The sequence below is a fragment of the Rutilus rutilus genome (assembly GCF_951802725.1).
Source record: "Rutilus rutilus genome assembly, chromosome: 14".
In the NCBI taxonomy this organism is placed as follows: domain Eukaryota; kingdom Metazoa; phylum Chordata; class Actinopteri; order Cypriniformes; family Leuciscidae; genus Rutilus; species Rutilus rutilus.
Window position 1 is genome coordinate 4,198,934 of NC_140219.1, and position 21,042 is coordinate 4,219,975.

The 21,042-nt window shown below is 36.4% G+C and overlaps 1 protein-coding gene across 1 annotated transcript in view; it reads left to right on the forward strand.

Annotated features, from left to right (window-relative positions):
* trpc7b (transient receptor potential cation channel, subfamily C, member 7b) overlaps positions 1 to 20,504 on the forward strand; it is a 72,638-nt gene extending 52,134 nt beyond the window's left edge. The window contains exons 8-12 of the mRNA XM_084430593.1: positions 13,341 to 13,536; positions 14,834 to 15,055; positions 17,460 to 17,540; positions 17,633 to 17,708; positions 17,896 to 20,504. Of these exons, the coding sequence (XP_084286719.1) occupies positions 13,341 to 13,536; positions 14,834 to 15,055; positions 17,460 to 17,540; positions 17,633 to 17,708; positions 17,896 to 18,038 (718 nt within the window). The 3' untranslated portion in view covers positions 18,039 to 20,504. The remainder of the gene's footprint in view (positions 1 to 13,340; positions 13,537 to 14,833; positions 15,056 to 17,459; positions 17,541 to 17,632; positions 17,709 to 17,895) is intronic.
* The last annotated feature ends 538 nt before the right edge of the window (positions 20,505 to 21,042 follow it).

Below are 21,042 nucleotides of genomic sequence, written 5' to 3' on the forward strand. Positions count from 1 at the left end.
CCGCGTCAAAACCGATCCCACCAATGAGATTGCCGCTTTTGCTCACGTGTCTGGAGCTTCTGAAGTTACAGTAAAACACAACTTGGGGGCGCTCAAACACAAAACGGTCTTGCCGAGCACACATACGTAACGGCGAAGAAGATATACGCCAAGTAGCGTCTACACTGCCGGGAAGAAATAAGACGAGGAAGATGCAAGGCAAGATGAATGTCACTGCATGAAAAGTGGGATTTTCGACAGTTACCGGCGCTGTAAATTGTCGTGGAAGTTCAGGTTTACGACTGCAAACGGCAATTTACAGGCAACACTGCAAACTGTCGGAAATTGTCGGAAATTGACGTGGGACTTGCTTGCCCCGTGACCCCCCTCCCTCTAATGCTTTAACATGTAAATGAGACTGCTGTGAGCTTTACAAATGCAAATGAGGGTAGCAGGGGGAGTTTTATCCCAGGTGACTCAAAGGTTAACAGAGGAGGAGGAGATTGGTCAGATATTGGGGGGCCGGTTTGTTAAGAGCTTTATACACAAATAGTAAAATTTTAAAATCAATCCTGAATGTGACAGGTAGCCAGTGGAGTTTGAATAAAATAGGGGTGATCGACTCATATTTGCGTGTCCCGGTGAGAAGTCTAGCCGCTGCGTTTTGAACTAGCTGTAGACGAGAGAGAGAGGCCTGAGATAGGCCAAAATAAAGTGAGTTACAATAGTCTAAGGCCATCCTTAAAAATATTCTTGTTTGCCGTAACCCGACCGACCCTGTCAATTTAGTAGCCTACCGACCCAATTATTTATTTTTTCCCCCTTTTAGTCCGACCGACTTGCCGGCTGAAACTTGTGTTAAGACCGACCGCTTTTTTGTAACTCTTCAAACAACTAATATAAATGCAATAAAATAATATTAGTTATTAAGTATTGTGAATATAAATTCCGTAGGCCTGCATACAAACATAAGCTATAGCAGTGTGATTTTTATTTCAAAATAAGAGATTTTTGTTTAACAGTAACACCAGTGACACAGCTCCAGGGGACCACTACTTTCATTATAAATTTTATAATATGTATTCTGCATTTTTTTATATATATCATTTACATAATATATTTGATAGTTATGTATACATTATTGTATTTTAAATGGTGTAAAAATCTGTTATTGACCTCAAAATAAAGCATTTTCCCTCTGTACATGACTGTGGGGACGAGCACTTCTGTGGTGCTTGAAATTCTATATAATTCATAAAAATCAAATATATCGACATTGATGGCTCAAGAGGGTGTATTTGTTCAAATAACATATTGTTTTATTTTAAAATGTAAAGAAATTGTAACCCTAAAGTGTTTTTTAAGTGTAATATTTCTGTAAAGGCTAGGGACAGAAAAATTGACATTTTCATAGAATGACCCTCTTACATTTTAGCTTAAATTGATATATTTAATGAAAGTAGCTAGATTAGTTACTATGTGTCATTAGCAATAGCCAATGTTATGTAAAAAAGACACAAAACCATTTATTTCAACAATTAATTTCAATCAGGCTTTGCCACAAAGGTAAAATGTGCATTCCATGCAAACAGCATCACAATCTCTTAGAGCCCAACCACTGTGCATAATACAACACGAACAGAAGATTGTATTTGACTCATGCTAAATACACATACGCAATGACAAGAATTATGCCTACTGTACATAGAGTTACAACTACGATTAGAGTTGTTTACATAAAATGTACCTCGTTTCTATTTTGCATTAAAAATGTTTGTGGCCCCTTTAAGAAATCCCTCTCTTCTCGCGATACTATTCACTTGTGCTGGACGCGTGCGCGCGACCAGAGAACGGCAGCCATTTTTCATTGTTCAGGAGAGCTCCATGACGGTGCGTGCATCGATCGGATTCTGTGTTATACGTTCTTCTTTCTTGGTAAATATTACTCCAATATCTTTAATATGCACAAATAAGTTGTGAAGCGAAGTTAAAAGAACATTTGATGTGTACATTTTTGTTTATAGATTTATTTGGAGCGCATGTGTGACGAGTGAACCTCGTGGTGATCGGACGGTAAAGGATTGGGTATGTATGGTTTATGGGGGAAATTACTGATGGCATGTTTATTTGTTTATCTGTTTATCTGTTAATGAGTTGAATCTATATTCTGTGATTATACAGTATAACTTTATGGTTAAATGCATATTTCTGGTTCCGCATGGCATGATTAAACGTGGGTTGTGGCTTTGTTAAAGTGCTTTTATTTCTCTTGTAACTTAGGCCTAAGTTACCTCAGCCACTGCCGTATTCCAGTTTGTGTTATCGTATTTAATTGTAACATATTTTGGTTTGGAGAAATCAATTTAAATCTGACCAGTTGCAGTGTATTACACTGCATTTCAGTTTGAATTGAGTTAAGTATTCTGTGGATTTGGGCATTGATCCACTGGTTAAGCTTTTTGTGACATTTGGATGTCATCTTCAAATTTACTGTAAACTGTTTCTACAATTTTTTTTTTGTTTGTTTTTGTTTAACTAGTGAAATCTATTTTTTTTCTTATGAAATCTCTTCGAACAAGGCAAACTTTTTTCTTAATCAGACTTTTATCTGTTTAATTGTGCTTCCATTGACCGCTGTCACTTATTTTAAACAGCAGTCAGAATAAAACCCCAATTTCAAAAAGCATAGTTTGCTTCCGGTGTGTATTTCTGCAATTTCACCCGGTTGCATTTTTTCTCCTTTGTTTAATTTTACTGTGACTTACGTTGTTCTTATTAATTTTACTGTGACTTATGTTGTTCTTATTAATATCACTCTCAATTAATTGTTTTCCAGCTGCCTTTAAGACATATTACACGACAGGAGCTTCAGGTACAAACAACCAGATCTTGCATTGCAGGCGGAAGCTGTGGTGAATTCAGCTCGGAGTCGAGCGAGAAGAAAGACGGTAAGATTTATTAGATTAGATTTGTTTTTGGTCAATGTGACTATTTTTCAGGTGCATTAATAGATGTGTGTTGTCCATACGCAGTGCATTGCGCAGTATTGATTGTCTTTATTGGTTTTAACAGCTGCTAAAAGCGAGACAGAGTGTGCTAGCTGAGGATGAGGTGGGCCTTCGGAAGTGTGCTTCCATAGACCTGATGTCTGATGAGGAAGACGGCATCGTCGGCGGGGTGTCTGGATGGATTGTGCGACCTCCGTCCTGTCGCAGCCAGGAGCTCACCGAGCTCTGTACCACACTGCAGTCGAGATTAGAGTCGACTCCAAAGTACAGGGCAACACACCACAGACGTCTGCAAAATGGACCGAATTCAGACAGAATGCCGCTAGTTACCTGCAGCTGTATTTTGTCAGGCCTTGTGAAATGTAAGAATATTCTGTTTTTCATGATTTCATCATAAAGCAAGAGGTCATGGGATTGATGGCTATTATTTGTTTAATAATTGTAAAAAATCCTGTAATTTACAGGAAGCAGTATGCCATCTTCACAACTCTGAGACAAATTGTGGGCGCTACGAACTGGATCAAGGTAAAAAAAAAGAAAAAAAAAAGAATCTTACATTCTTTTATTTTTTTACTTTCATAAAAACTTACAAACATTTTAAAGGTAAGATTCAAAGAATATGCTTTCATTCTCTTGTATAAGAAAATAGATCCGTTATAGTTTACGATCTTAATCATACATTTTGTTTCCACAGAGTAACCTCGCCTCATAACGAGGGCGTAACCTCACATTTACTCAGAGCTATGTCTGCAAGTCCAGATTTTCATGACGCTGATCATGACGACATTGTAAGTAACTTTTACTATTTTCTCCTTGTTTCATTTTACTGTGACTTGCGTTGTTTTTATTCATATCACTCTCATTTAATTGTTTTCCAGCTGCCTGTAAGACATACTACGAGACAGTACGCAGGAGCTTCAGGTACAAACAACCAGATCTGGCATTGCAGGCCGAAGCTGGGAAGAGTTCAGCTCGGAGTCGAGCGAGAAGAAAGAGGGTAAGATTTTTAGTCAATGTGACTATTTTTCACGTGCATTAATAGATGTTTTGTGTCCATACACAGTGCATCACAGTACTGATTGTCTGTATTGGTTGTTTTTACAGCTGCTAGAAGCGAGACGGTGTGCTAGGTGAGGATGACGTGGGCATTTGGAAGTGCGCCACCATAGATCTGATGTCCAATGAAGTTCAACCACCAGCCAGGAGCTCACAGAGCTCTGTGCTACGCTGCAGTCGAGATTAGAGGAGACTCCTAAATACAGGGCAACGCACCACAGACGTTTTCAAAGTGGATCGAATTCAGAGAGAACGCCGCTAGTCACCTACTACAGCTCCGAAGATGAAAACAGACACTGAGCTTCCAATTTGTTGTGTGTGCAGATGATCTATGCTTTGTACATAGGTGTATATTATTTTGTTTCTGTGCTAATAAAGCTCTTTCTTTGAATAAACAGCATGTCCCTGGCAAATTTTCCATTCCTTTATAAATTCATGTCCTTGATGGTAATAATAGTGTAGTCCATAGGTTAACAATGACATGAATATACCACAGAATAGCATATTATGAATAAAAAAATAATTTATATATTATTTATATGAATATTATAATTTTTAGAATTTTTAATGAGCAAGGGTGACCAATAGTAACAGATCTGCCAACCAATCACGAGTGATTTTTCTTGTTTAAACCACGTGGGTTCAACCAATAGTGAGTGAGGAAATTCAAGCCTTTCTCTGGCGGGAGCTGCTATTCATATGGTAATTAGAGCCATTCACACCTCCGGCGCGAGCGCTCTGCATACGTCATGGTTCGTTTCCGACAATATTCGGCACAGACGAACGCGACGTTCACAGGCTGTGAATTGTCGTTAACTGCCGAAAATTAGGGAGATTTGCGGCCGTTTACGGGGTCGGAAATCCCAATTTTCATGCAGTGTGTAGAGCTGCTGGTCTCGGAATATAAAGAACTATATGACAAACGCGACAGCGGAGTATTTCTGTTTAACATTAAGCGCCATCTAATGTCAGGGAATGAATTTGCATGTTCACTCGGCTCATCGTCAGCGAAAATCGCTTGGGTGTGAACACAAAAAACGCGTTGAAAAACGCTGGCGAATAACGCGCGCCGATATTCGTCCCGGTGTGTACGGCCCTTAAGCGGCTGCTCACTGCTGACTCATAACAAAGGTGTGATTTTATTTTTTATTTTTTTTATAGTTGCGAGCTTGCAACGTGCTAAGTCAGTGATAGTCAGAAATCGGAAGGTCTCCTTAATGATGTGCTCCATGCTCCATTCATTAGTGCCTTCGGTTTGATCTATCCTGGACAGAGATTTGCGGAAACACCAGACTGCACTTTAATCTACTAGAAAATAATGATTTCTGAAAAATGCTGAATAAATCAAGATGTAACATTTATTTGTCAGGTAAAATGTATCATGCCAATTACACAAGTGATTAAAAGCAAGTTCAGAAATAATAAATACATGACATCAATTACTCAAAGATGACTCTAAAAGTAAGCAATGCTTTCCTGACAGAGACACACAGTGGTGTGTGAGGGCTTTCCAACAGGAAAACACTGAAACAGCACTGTATGGGGGATGATCCTGGTAAAGGGTCCCAAAGACTGCTCTGCCACCTACCCTTAAATACCCAGACCAGAACAAAAGGGCCAGCAGCCATATCACCCTGTAGCCCAAGACTGGTTGCCCACTGAAGCTAAGCAGGGCTGAGCCTGGTTAGTACCTGGATGGGAGACCTCCTGAGAAAACCAGGTTGCTGCTGGAAGAGGTGTTAGTGAGGCCAGTAGGGGGCGCTCACCCTGTGGTCTGTGTGGGTCCTAACGCCCCAGTGTAGTGACAGGGACACTATACTGTCAAAAGAGCACCGTCCTTCGGATGAGACGTTAAACCGAGGTCCTGAATCTCTGTTGTCATTAAAAATCCCATGGCACTTCTCGTAAAGAGTAGGGGTGTAACCCCGGTGTCCTGGCCACATTCCACCCATTGGCCCTTACTAATCATGGCCTCCTAATAATCCCCTTCCATTGAATTGGCTCTATCACTCTCTCTCCTCTCTCCACCTATATCCGGTGTGTGGTGAGCGCACTGGCACCGTTGTACTGTGGCTGCCGTCGCATCATCCAAGTGGATGCTGCACACTGGTGGTGGTTGAGGAGAGATCCCCTGACATGATTGTAAAGCGCTTTGGGTGTACAGTAGTACATATGAAAGCGCAAAAAAAAAAGAAAAAAAAAAAGGGTTATACAAATATTGTTGTTTTGGGTCAATTCATGTACCCCAGGGGGTAACGCCTGGTTTCGGGAGATATCTTGAAGAGACATCACCCAGAGAGGAGAACAGGATTCTCCTAAGTTCTCAATCTTTCTCATTAAATCAATGACTGCAATGAAATTAAGACCATTTTACCAATCGCACTGAGACACTTAAAATGAGACATTCTTAGTGAACTTTTGGTGACTTGACTGGCGAGAAGAGGAGGGGAGGAGGGAGAGGGGGATGCAGAGATAAGGAAGAAGAAAAGTTTGGACAGGAATGCAGGTCTGTCCTGTGCTCTGTCTTTGCTATCTTTTGTCCAGGGTGCGTTTTATGGCTTTATTGCAGGGTGAGTTTTGAGGAAAATCAGTCCTTACAACAGAAAGAGAAATGGAAATGAAGAGAAATGTTGAAAAAACAAAGACATGAAATAATCAATTGTATTAGTAGATTTTGCAATGTATGAATTATGCAGGTTTTTTTCATAGGTCATTTTTCTGGACAGTTTTCAAGACCCCGCCCCCCTCATTTGCATTCTGGGTCAGAGCCAAAAACCCTGAGGTTCGCTGGTGGTTTGGATCGGATGAATCGCCAGACCTCGTTAGTAAATCGATTCGAAAAGCATCTGCTAAATGAATTAAATATAAATGTTAAAGACCTGATGAAGCGGAAGACACGAGAGCTATTCCTGTAAACACAGGAGTATGAAAGTCAGACTGTGTATATATGGATGATATTTTAAGAAAGAGAGAAATAGATATAGAGAGGAGAAGGTTTTCTTGCCCAGTCTGTGGGCGCAAAGCAAAGGAAGAGAAACGAACACAAAATTGGAACCTGTGTGTGTGTGTGTGTTTTAAGGAAGGTAGATGACCTAAACATGAGTCAGAAAGAGTCTCTCCGCCTGCCTCTTTAAACAACGCTGCGATTATTCTGTGAAACACAATGGAGAGAAGCAGAGAGAACAGTGCAAAGAAAATATAATTAGGATGAGTGTTGAATGCTTCTGTGTGTGTTTGTGTGATTTTAGGACAATGCCACTGACTAGTTACTAAACCACACATAGACTCACATCTGAAGCTAAACAAGTTGAGAAGCTCTTCTGTAGACTTCTGTGAAGTTCTTTATAATCCGAAAGCTTTGCCATGCGCCTCCTCCACAGTCAGCTGTCTTCACAGAGGACATGCTGATTGAATTCGAGCTCCCAGTGACAGATTTAATGCACAGATTGGTTTTCACAGTCCACACTACAACGGCGTTTTCAAATTTATCCTTAATCTTAGTCTTCAATAAGCAGGACAAAAACACTGTTTCTGTGTGGACAGGAGGACAAAACCTAGAGAAAAGGATGCGTTTGGAAATGTATCCTGATTCGTGTAGATGTAGCCTTTGTCAGATTTAAGGGCCGTTTACACAATGGAAAACTAACATTAATTTACACCACAACAGCGTTTTGGGGGCCTGAAAACACCAACTTTTGAAAACGGGATTCAAAGTGCACGGTTTTTTCTGAGGTTTCTGAGGTAATGTCTTGAAAACAAGACATTAATAAACAATGAACAATACACAATACAGAGGGTTACTTACATTACATAAACATAAAGAATATTAAACTAACTTAAATGATTGACACCATTGCAGAGTCTTACATGCAGCAGAGTTTTTAGAGTTCCTCAAAGAATTGAAATATATATCAAAATCTTTCTTAAAAATGAAAAAAGAAGGAGTTTTCTTTGAAAATGTACACTTGTGAATATAAAATTTGGCAAGAAAAAATAGCAAGTTAAGAATACACTTAAAATGATAAGGGTCTAATTTCAGAGAGTCACCCAAAAACTAAATGTTTTGGCTTACACATAAGTTTAAAGATAGATACCTTTTAAAGGGGTCATATAATGGTACATGCACTTTTACAAGTTGATTGTACTGAAATGTGTGTTGGCAGTGCCTGTACACAACCATCATAAAATATTATCTTATATGTTTTCCCCCGTCTCAAATCAAGCCCCTCCCACAATTGTTGATTGACAGCAGCGTTTCAACACAGACCCGCCCTCGCTCGTGAGCGAGCTGTCAATCATAGTCCGCATTGTTGATACGCTGGAGCAGAATGGCGTCTAAGCGATTGTGGTGTTCTGTTCTTGGGTGTAATAACGAACACAGCAGTCATTTTGATGTTCCTAAATCCGAACCGCTGAAGACGCGGTGGCTGAGTTTTGTTTTCGAAGGGAATATTCCCCACGATCAACGTCAATGCTTTCATGTTTGCGCGAATCATTTCTCTCCAGAGGGTCAGTATAAAGCTGGTTTTGCTAAGAAGCTGCTCTTGAAAAAGGGATCAGTACCAACTATTCGTGTTCCTGCCGCACCTCCAGAAGAAGTGAGTGTAACGTTTTATTAACCTTTATATTAATATTTATATTAATCTTTGCAAATCGCTTGCCGTACGCTTCACGATGAATGCGGCTGTTTACACTCAGGATACATTACGGCATGTTTTCTATGTACGACGTTCTCAATATAATTCATAATCCCACGTTTATAATGAACAACGTGTTATGGTTATTGTGTTATTAAAACGGTGTACGCACAGAACAGAGGGCCGGGGTGAACAAAGCTCATTATCATTTAAAGACACATGCACTTAAACGGCGTGCTGAAAACAGAGCTGTTTTTGACCAGGTAAAATTAGTGTTTTCTTACAATACTAATGAGAATTTTTAATTAAAGTATATTACAAACTTTTCATTTAGACCCTAAAGAATCATATTAGCTTGTACAAAAATGGCATTATATGACCCCTTTAACAAAATTTGAAAAGTCAACCCAAAAGATTTTGCAATATATTCATTAGTTATTTTCTGAGTTGTTGGCGAATTTGTGAAAACGGTGACGTCATGCACATGCGTATCACGCGTTCAGTCTATAGGCGCACAGTGTTTCTTTACAAAGTGACAACGCCACCTACTGGCCTGGCAGCAGAATACAGCGTTTTTAGTCATTTTCGCAGATCCGTGTGAACGGGATCATTTTGACAATGCTGCGAAAAAACGCATGAAAAACTTTTCCGTTTTTAGTACATCATTGTCGTGTAAACGTACCCTTACTTCAGGGGTCAGGTTTAGCTAATAGCTGAAATCTCACACACACACTTTAAATGGGTTTGATTGATCTTGTTAAGAATGATGGAGGAACTGAAGTTTTTTTCTCTCATCACACAGAGGAAAATGCTTCATATTAAAGAGACGAGATAATTTCATCATTTTTGATGGCATCTAATATTTATTGGGTGTGTTTGGGTGGGAAGCGAGTGAGTCTTTCTCCAGACGCAGACAAATGGATGGAAAACAGGAAAGACGAGTAGAAAAGAAGCGTCATTAAGAACAATAAAGAGAAGGGGATGTCATTTATGAGGGAATATAGAAAGAGAGAGAGAGAGTTGAAGATCATAACAGAAGAACTTCTTAGGTGGATTATTTTTTGAATGCTGTCTTTATAATACGATTTACATGTTAATAAAACCAGTTGCTCGTGGCTATAATATACCTACTGTCTGAAATCATAGATAAATTACTAGAGATAGAAACTCTAAACCACATCTAGATATTTTAATAATAAATGAGAGACTGTGTGAAACAGAGAGACTTAAATTAAAAGAAGGAAAACGTTGAGTATTATACTCACAATGAAAAAAAAAATGGAAGAAAAGTGAACGCAATTATATTTAATATGGAAATATATGTAATAAGATTTAATTGTAGTTAAATCATATGTGAGAGTGAAATAATATCTGTGAGAATCTGCTCATATTTTACCCGCAGAACCATTATAAAGAAATGTATATTGTGCATAAAGAAAATGAAACCTATTTTTAGGACTATTAATCCTCATTTTTGTATTTTATTAAATTAAGTGTATTTACCCCAACTTTCGCAGTTCTGTAATGTGAAAAACACAATGATATATCATTTAAATTGTAAAGTATTTTAAATGATTTATTTAAATGTGTCATTTTCTAATGAGAATTACAAATTAACACAAAAGTAAAGCACCCAGGTGCATTACAGTGAGAATTTGGACTGAAAAAAAGTGTTTAATTATCATGAAAACAATCACAATGCACACTTGTTTACTTCTATGCACTTCTATACTTCTGTTGGTGATTTATAGTCCAGCGTTTACGCTGTGTAAAACTGCAGAGCGATGCGGAGGGAGTGAGACCTTGACTGTGTCCACTCCATGAGTTCAGCATTAAAACACAAACACAAATGCATTATTTAGCAGACCCTGAGCTCGTCTGTTCTCCAGTCTGAAGCGCAGGGTGATTCATCATCTCCATTCTGCAGTCATTCGGCTCATGAATGCAGCTCTGGTGTAAAAAAACAGGTGCAGATGGAATAACAATGTTTCCAGACAGCACAATCTCAAAGATCAGCCAGAATCTTGTTGAATCTCACACGAGTCTCCTCTAGAGTTTCAGAAGAGGTCAAAACTGCTCTCAAACTGAGTCCAATGTTTATTAACAAAACTCTCTCTGTCTGCGCATCTATCCATTTCAGCATTTTAATTATTTAAAGTATTTCAGACATTTTAATTAGTTAAAGTGCATCGTTCTTAGAAAAAAGCTTCAGTGGGGTTCTATGTTGAACTCTAAGGCCGTGTGTCCACCAAAGCGTTTTTATCCAGCTGAAAACACTAGTCTCTGCTGTAAACGCCTAGCTGTGAGCGCTTCAGAGTGTTTTGGCAGCGTTGCGTTTTTTTCAGTTGAGACGCTTCGCTTGTTATGATACGGAATATCCGCAAAAGTGTTACTAGTATCTCATTTCACACATATTTTGTTTCTGTGTTGATTCTATATTAAAATGTCGATACAATGTAACGTATTTTCTCTGGCTCTTGTTTTAAATGATTTTGTTCCGTTATTTTTATTTTTAATTTTTATTGCAGACAGAGCAAATAACAAACATAGCATAGCATACAATATTACAAAACAAAGAGTGACATTAATTGGTAGCAGGGGATCCAAAAAACGTTAATGACTTTTTGTTTTTTAACAATTTCAGTGAAGACATGAAACCATCAAACTCTAATTTAAACATTTTAAATATTGGGGATGAATTTAAATATTTTTGTTTATGAATATAAAATTTTGCCAACAGTATAAATAAATTTTGTTCCGTTATTATGCTTGTTGTTGTCGTCATCTGTTGACGTTGTACAAGCAGAATGTGGCGGTTGGTCGGTGTGGTATTAGTCCCGCCCCTCCTCCGCTGTGATTGGACGGTTGGTTAAAAAGTGACAGTGATGAGCGCTGCGTTTTACCCAAAGTTGAACATTCTTCAACTCTCGGCAACCTGAAAAAAAACGCTCAGCGCCTCGTTACGCTCATGGCGTTTTAAAAACGCGGCGCTCCCATTGAAAACAATTGAAAAAACGCTTTGGTGGACACACGGCCTATGGGTTCTTGACTCAATGTCAAAGAACGCTTTATGCCATAAATGATTGCATTAATACTATTTTTTATGTTTAACAGGTTATTCATATTTTTTTTCTACACATTTACAAGATGTTTAATTCATACAATTTAAGTACAATTACAAATGAATTAATGCAAAATGAAGGAATTAAAACTAAATACATAAAATGATCCCAAAATGGAACCCCTAAGACGTTCTATATGAAGCGGCTGACGGAACCCTTGAAGGTTCCGTATAGAACTTTGCTAGGAGTGTATTATTATACTGGCCTCACTGAAAATCATGGTTTCTGGCTTCAACCTCTTTTGGTCAGTTCGTCTGAGAACTATAAAATAACAATCAAATAAACAATTTTGGGTTACACTTTATTCAATAAATAAAGTTATATTGGTAACACTTTATTTTACAGTGTCATATGTTACATGTAATTACTGTAGTAATAACTATATAAATTATGCACAATTACATGCAATTAACCCTAAACCAAACCCTCATCCCAATCCTAACCCTATAGTAAGTACACGTAGTACATGTAAATATATAATTACACTGTAATACTGACACCTTAAAATAAAGTGTAACCCTTTATTTTAAGGTGTCATTGTTACAGTGTAATTATATATTTAAGTACTGAGTAATATTAAGCAACTACATGTACTTACTATAGGGTTAGGGTAGGATTAGGATTTGGTTGAGGGTTAGTTGCATGTAATTATGCATAATTTACTGTTATTGCTATGGTAAGTACAAGTAACTTGTAACAAGGACACTGTAAAATAAAGTGTTACCCAATTTTGTTTAAATAGTATTATTTCGCTCGAGTGTTGACGTGCAGAACACATACTAGCTAGAAATTATTGTAAGTTTTATTGGTTTTTCTGTTTGTTTGTCTTTTAGTGCATAGCAGAAAATATGATGCATATTTTAAAAAGACTTCACAGTATACATTAAGATCTTATGTTGTCTTTATTCATAGTAAGTAAACTAAATTAAACATTGACTAATCTCTTATTTCATTTGTTTATGGTGAACGTATGTTGTTAAACAAACAAAAAATAAATTGACTTACATTACAGTAACATTTTGGCTTGGTTTTTAAAATAAATAATCTGGTAACACTTATCATTATGGTTCCATTTTTTACCATTCATTGATATGAACTAGCAATGGAAATACTTCTAAAGCATTTATTCCTCTAAGTTGATGTTAATTTCAACATTTACTTATGCATTGTTAATATCAAAACTTATATCTGTTATTTAATGGACCCGAGTTAACATGAAGGAACAATAAACAGTTGTATGATTATTGATACTGTAACAAGTGCATTGCTCATTGTTAGTTACAGTTAGTTAATGCATTAACTAACTTTAACTAACGGGACCTTATTGTAGAGTGTTACCCAAAATATTTTTTACTTATGGTTTTGTCTAGTATTAAAACAAAATATAAGTTTTGAACCACTAAATATAATTTTGTTGGTCTAAAGTATAATTTTTTAATCAAATTTGATGAGAAACCTCAGTTGATTTTCATCAGATGAGCCGTGAAAGCGAGGGATCTGAGCAGTGACGTGTTCCTCTGATCTGTGTGTGTTGACAGGGTTGAGGAGAGCTTCAAGACTCTGTTTTGGTCCATATTTGGGCTCTCCGAGGTGATTTCTGTGGTTCTGAAGTATGATCATAAGTTCATCGAGAACATCGGTTACGTGCTGTACGGGGTTTATAACGTCACGATGGTGGTGGTTCTTCTCAACATGCTGATCGCCATGATCAACAGCTCCTACCAGGAAATAGAGGTACGGGCACTCAGTTCTGAGCAACAAAACATATCTATACCTCCTTAAAGCAAGTTAGATTTACGGTAAAAAAACTGGCAGCTGTGGTTGCCAGAAATTTACCGTAAAAAATACGGTAGCACCATTTTAGATTTTACAGACTTTACTTAAATTTACAGTAATAAACCGTATTTAATTATCTGATATAATGTTAATTTACTGACCTAATGAAGAATTAATATCTGTTTTGTACCATAGTTATACACTGACAACCACCAATCACAGTGGTGATGAAAAATCACATGATGATTTAAAGCTCATCACAAGCAGCTCTTTCACAAGAAAGTTATTACTAATATATAGAAGCTGCACAGTGTCATTCACACAAACACTAAACACCATCATGGTAACACACATGAAATGTAAAAAATGCAGCAACATTAAATGTAACATAAAACCCTGTACATAACTGATTAGAAAAAACTTGTCAAAACTTGTTTTTTCACTGTAAATTATACAATGACTTGTTCTTTTTCAACGGTATTTTACAGTAAAATTACATTAAATGTACCGTTAGATCTATCACAGTTGTTTACAGTATATATAGTAAGGAAACTTTCTGTTAACCAGTTAACAGGTTTTCACTGGAGCATTTTTAGTCTTTTACTGTTAAAATCACGATAATTTTTTACAGTGTAGATTACTTAAATTGTAGTCAATTACTGATTACAAATTACGTGACGGAAATTGTAGTTAGTGATCTACACATTCTAGGTATTTTTGATTATTTTGACCTAACTCAACTACCATATTGATATAAAAAAAATATTTTTCTTTGTTATCAACGACGTTAAACATTACTAAACTGCAGGGGGTTTGTGAGTTAATACGTAATTAAATCATACACATTTCTAATTAAAACAATCAAAATAAAACACTTGAACACTAAAAAAGATGAAATGTTTTATTTGTCGACTTGCATGTGAATGTGACAGAACTGTATGCCAGTGTGTTGATAAATTATTGACATTTTAACTTTAAAATCTCAGGGATAATTTAAGTAAATATTAATTTAATCTAAATTTAGGCCAAAGGGGTTTGACTGACAAAAAAATAAAAATTAAATAGGGAATAAACTTACCAATAAAGTACTTAATTTTTGTAACATATACATATAATCAGTTACCATGCCAGCTCTGCTGACCAGCAAAATCAGATATTAAAGTGTTTTACTTCAGATTATTGACGTAGAAACCTCCCTGAACGAGTGATATGATTTATGTCTTCGTGTTCGTGTTGAATCTCCGTCTCTCTGCAGGAAGACGCTGATGTGGAGTGGAAGTTTGCTCGTGCTAAACTCTGGTTGTCGTATTTCGATGAGGGACGGACGTTGCCTGTTCCGTACAACCTGGTGCCCACCCCGAAATCCTTCTACTACCTGATCATCCGAGTCAAGTCCTGCCTTATACGACTGTGTAAGGGCAAAGGTCATCTGCATAACAGCGAGCTGGAGATGGGCATGCTCAATTCACGGCCGAAGGTAAAACACAACACACTAAATTATGCAATTCAGGACACTTACATATTTGGTTTTAACTTAAAGGGTTAGTTCACCCAAAAACGAAGATTCTGTCAGTAATTACTCACCCTCATGTCGTTCCAACCCCGTAAGACTTTCGTTCATCTTCGGAACACAAATTAAGATATTTTTGATTAAATCTGAGAGCTGTCTCACTCCTCCACAGGCTTCTAGGTAATCGAGATCTGCCATCCCAGAAAAGTTAGTAAAGACATCGTTAAAATAGTCCAAGTGACTACAGTGGCTCAACCTTAAGTTTATCAAGCGACGAGAATACTTTTTGTGCGCAAAACAAACACAAAAATAACGACTTTATTCCACTATTGATTTTCTTCTGTGTTTCTCTGAGTGAGTTCACGTCGTGTAACAGCGCAGCGCTTCTGGGTTGTACGTCAGAACGGAGGCTCACTATTGGCCAGCATCACACACATGACCAGCGTCGGCCAATAGTGAGCCTCCGTTCTGACACACGTATACGTAGTTGAATAAAGTCGTTATTTTTGTGTTTGTTTTGCGCACAAAAAGTATTCTCGTCGCTTGATAAACTTAAGGTTGAGCCGCTGTAGTCACTTGGACTATTTTAACGATGTCTTTACTAACTTTTCTGGGATGGCAGATCTCGATTACCTAGAAGCCTATGGAGGAGTGAGACAGCTCTCAGATTTAATCAGAAATATCTTAATTTGTGTTCTGAAGATGAACGAAAGTCTTACGGGGTTGGAACAACATGAGGGAGAGTAATTACAAACAGAATTTTCATTTTTGGGTTAACTAACCCTTTAACTTATGTACCTTGTAGACTGTAGAAGTAATTTATGTGGTTTAATCCGTCCCACTGATATCTCAGGTCACTCTCGTCTGCAGTTTTGCATCTGGTTCACGGCTGCAGACGAACAGAAGGACTTTGATTAAAATCGTTTAAATGAAAATGGTCTTGTAGAACTAATGCAGAATACTGAAGAGAATTTACACTGAAACACAGAGTATGGGAAGGAATTCGATTTTGTATAGAATATGCATATGGTAAAATATAAAGTGTAATATTCTATATTATAAATATAAATAACATATAATTGAAATATGAAATATGTAATATGTAAAAAAAAAGTTATATATATATATATTACTAATTTAAATTGTAGAAATAATTGTAGAATTTATATATATAATTATTATAAACAATTGTATTTGTAATGTACCTTTCTTATACAATATAAGTAATATTTTATATTATAGATATGCATTAAATATAATTTAAATAATGTAATAATTTTAATTTGTAGAAAATAATTGTAGAAATTGTATGTATATATATATATATATATTCTATATATTTATTTATATATAGAATTTTTATAAATAATTGTATTTATAACGTACATTTCTTATACAATATAAGAAATATTATATATTATAGATATAAATTATATATAATTGTCACGGGTGAATGCAGGCGAACAACAATAGTTTGACAGATAGTTAGCAAACACGAATAACATAACTGTGACCAAGGATTGCAGGACAGGGAACAACTTAAGTACTAAACACAAACGATGATAATTAAACACAGCTGACACATATGAACTAATAATGACGGTAACCAAGGAGACGGATGAGTGGCGGGAATCTGCACAAGGACACGGAACAAATGAAACAGAAACTAACAGAACACAACGGTGACAATAATTGAAATATTTAATGTGTCATTTCAATTGTAGAAATAATTGTGTGTGTGTGTGTGTGTATATCTATAAATATTTGTAGAAATAATTGTAGAATTTATGTTCCATAGAATTTATTGTTATAAATAAATATATTTAGGACAACATAAATTCTACAATGCTACAAGCTGCTAAAAGTGCTAAAAGATCGTTCAAGACCATTGATATATGGTACATAATATATTATGTTTATATTGACGTATATATATGTTGACGTCAGAAACGTTACCCAATCGTCTGTGATTTTTGATATGTTCAATCCTTGTCTTTTGTGTGTTTTTAAAAGAGCCAAATTAGATTAAGGGCCGTAACAGAGCATGACATATATTATGTAGTAATTTTTTCTGAAAATTATTTTATAGATATACACACACATATATAAATAACCAGATGATAATGCTTTTTTTATTTGACAAATTTAAGTAATTAAATGCTTTATCAATGCGATGTACTTCATCTCTTCATTTTCCTTTCATTTGGGATGTGATGCACACAAAACAATGCGTTTCTCATAACAAAGGAATCAGTCAATGCAAAAAGCAGCCATGCATTATGAATATGATCGGACACACCTGATTGTAACTGATGGAAATACACCTGTGATGCACATCAGTTGAATATGCTGAATATCTGTGTTTTTTCAGGCTGATCATCATCGAGCAAATCTCAGGAGTCGAGAGCTGAACACCTTGAAGAAACCCATCAAAAACCCCACAAGATATCAGGTGAGAGACTCAACAAACCACGAGAAACTTCATCATGATCCTGTTAAAATGACAAGATCTTTCTCCCTCCTATCTGTCTGTCTGTCTAACAGAAGATAATGAAGCGTTTGATTAAGCGATATGTTCTGAAGGCTCAGGTCGACAGAGAGAATGATGAAGTTAACGAAGGTAAAAACCCAGTAAATTCACTGTATTTCACTGTGTGTGTGTTTTATAAGCAGAAGCATCTTGTTTGTGGTCACCTCAAATCATGTGTCTTGTTGATGACTTGTACTTTCTTTAGAAAAAGTCTGCTTATATTCAAGTAACTCGAGCTCTCTCTCTCTGTGTGTGTGTGTGTGTGTGTGTGTTACAGGTGAACTGAAGGAAATAAAACAGGACATCTCCAGTCTGCGCTACGAGCTTCTGGAAGAGAAATCTCAGACCACTGGAGAACTGGCTGACCTCATTCAACAACTCAGTGACAAGTTTGGCAGGAACGCCAAGAAACAACCCTGAGACGGACAGATGGACAGAGAGAGAGAGAGAGAGAGAGAGAGACGGTTTACGTGACAAAAAGTATAAATTAGTTTAGGAAAAGAATCTGGACACTTGAGATACTTAAAAATGTCTGAAAGTCATTCATCAGTCACAGAAAATCAAGTCAAGTGTCACTTAACATACAGAAATAGACGGATGTGTGAATGCTTTCAAATGCTCAAACAGTAAATCTAGTGTTAAAATGAAGACAGACGTTGATTGTTTTTTAAACTACTTTATCGCATTTAACACATCTGTCAAAAAGCTGAATCGAGTCATTGAATTCTAACAGCGCTTAATGCGAGCGGTGGCATACACATTAGCATAGCGTTATTAATAAGTAGAATAAGCCGGGATTCGTACGGGATTAACTTTACAAGGGTAGATGGAGTAATGTAATTTTACCACAGGACGTCTGTTATATTAATGGCCAATTCGCACGGGATAAGATATCTCAGTAAACTAGCAGAAGTGGGAGAGTAACACTCCTGTCGTCATGTGTGTGTTACGCTGCTTCCTGATATCACGTGCGCAAACACATATAACCTATATTTATATATATAAAACAGTTCTGTCCGGTCGAACGGTGTATTAATGAACTTCAGATTGGATTGTGTTGGTAATAGGCACTTACCTAACGCTAAAAGAGATGTTTCAAGTGCTTTCGATCTTCTCTCTGATCTGAATGGTGTGTGGAGTTTTGCCACAGACTCGTTCCAGCGTCTAGAATGCAACTGAATGCTTTTTCAAGCTTCTCCATACTTGAAAAACCGCGGAAAACTACTTTTAAACAGGAAATGACGAAATATTTACGTTCATATTTACAGCGGGTCTATTCGCACGGGATTAGTGTCACCTGAGGTCATTTTTCCGGACCTTTTTACTGAAGGTAAAAGTCGCCGTAATCTTTACTGACATTGTCCGCGATGATCACTGAGATACACATTCAGACGGGACTAAAATCACTGAGAAGCTCTGGTAATAATTACTTCACTCCACCTCTCCATGTTAAACTAGTCTCGTCCGAATAGGGCTAATAGCTGGATTCACCCTTGTTTCTGACCGCACTGAATCATTATTTATTATGATTACTTTCGTGTGACTGATCGAGCTTTTAATGTGTAGTTTGGGGTAACAATGGGTTTTATAGGTTTGACTGTGATAATAATGCAAAAACTGACACTTAAAATCAACATTTCAAACCAAAAAGACGTTGACAGAAAGTAGTCATTGATAAGATCTAAATATGTATCCAAATGCAAAACGTAATAAAAGTAATTATGTCTGAGAACACCTTCTTAGCAACTAGGGATTGCACAAACCTGTTTATTTGTTTTGTATATATAGGGCTATACAGGAATCTAGTGGCCACAAATGGTATTATTGATGATTAATGATCTTGTTTGGGAGTGAGGGAGAATAGGGATTTTGGGATTTCATGCATCCACTAAAAACACCTAATTCAAACACACTGTGACTTAAAAAAAAAAAAAAGAAGCAAATATTAGTGACGAGAAAAGATTTGAGGCTCATAGATACACTGAAAAAATGGTGTATATACAATTTTCACTCATAAATTGCTAGTAAATTTCACAAAAAGAGAAGCTTTTGAATGACTGACATGGTGTTTTCATGTAAAATGTACTCCTTGTAATCTTTGTTTTATTTGCTATTTAAAAATAATCTTTTTTTACACTTGATCAAGTGAATCACATTCAGACATTTTTAATGTTGGTAAATAATGGATGTTGCAACACTGAAGCAGAAGAAAGAGAAGTGAAAGCGCTTTAGTTCCCCAGAATGAGTGGAACTGAATGTTGTAATGAGTGAGTGACCGGGAAACGACTTCTGGTGAACTCTATACAGCAGGTGTTGATGTGAACTCACTCAGATACTGAACGTCGTCCAGAAGAGAGAGGGAGACATGGGGAAAAACAGGCAGGAGAGGCAGACGGAGACTAAACGAATATAACAGGCTCACAGCAGGTATGCAGTGCATTCTGGGATATCACCTCCCTTAAGAGTCATTTCCTGTTCTGAGATCGTATCTCACAGGAGAGAAATATACTGAGAAAATGAAAACGGTAGATGAAAACACTGTGATGTTGCCATTTATGATATGATTTCATATAAAAAAAGTTTTAATCATTTAAGTTTGAGTCAAATTGGCAGTAACACTGAGAATGTACATAAACATCATTTCCTCTTTACTCCAAACAGGCCATCTAATTAACACACACACACTCACGTTACAGTATTTGTAGGCCTTTACTGAAGACTTTGCCTGTATAAAGCTCTTGCTCAGATAAAGAGCGTTTACATGATGTACACCTTTAATAATTGTACAGTAAGAGTTTAGATTTATCTGAATGTATTATTTTTTGTTTCACTAACAGTAAATTAATTAAACACACAGATGTTCAGAAAGTGTATTTTTCACTTGTGCAAGGAAACACATGACTGAATATATTGTGAAAAATACTGTGCTATTTATAACTAAAATTAAAAGTTTTAAATGGTCTTAGTTTGACTGCGTACATTTATTTCATTTGACATTTTTCACACTCGTGCAGAGAATTCAAAAATATTGTTCTCTCCATAAAGATTATTTGGCATGCTGTTGAATGGGAACTTTCAAAAGATAAATGTCAGAATAAAAATTAAATGCATAAATATATATATATATATATATATATTGGAAAAGAATACATTTTACAATAATAATAAATAATACAATAATAATAAACTTTATAAATAATACAACTAATTTTATTGTAAAATATTTATAGAGCATTAAAGTATTTCTTGAACTGATTCTGATTTACTGAAAAGTGAAATGTGTTTAAATAATGTCACAATGACCGTAATGGTCCTAATTTTGCATTATGCATATAGCCTATATATTCTTATCTTCTTTAAGAATATGTTTCACCTGTACAAAGGAAAATAAAGAGGACACAGGCATAAATTGTGCTATTTATTA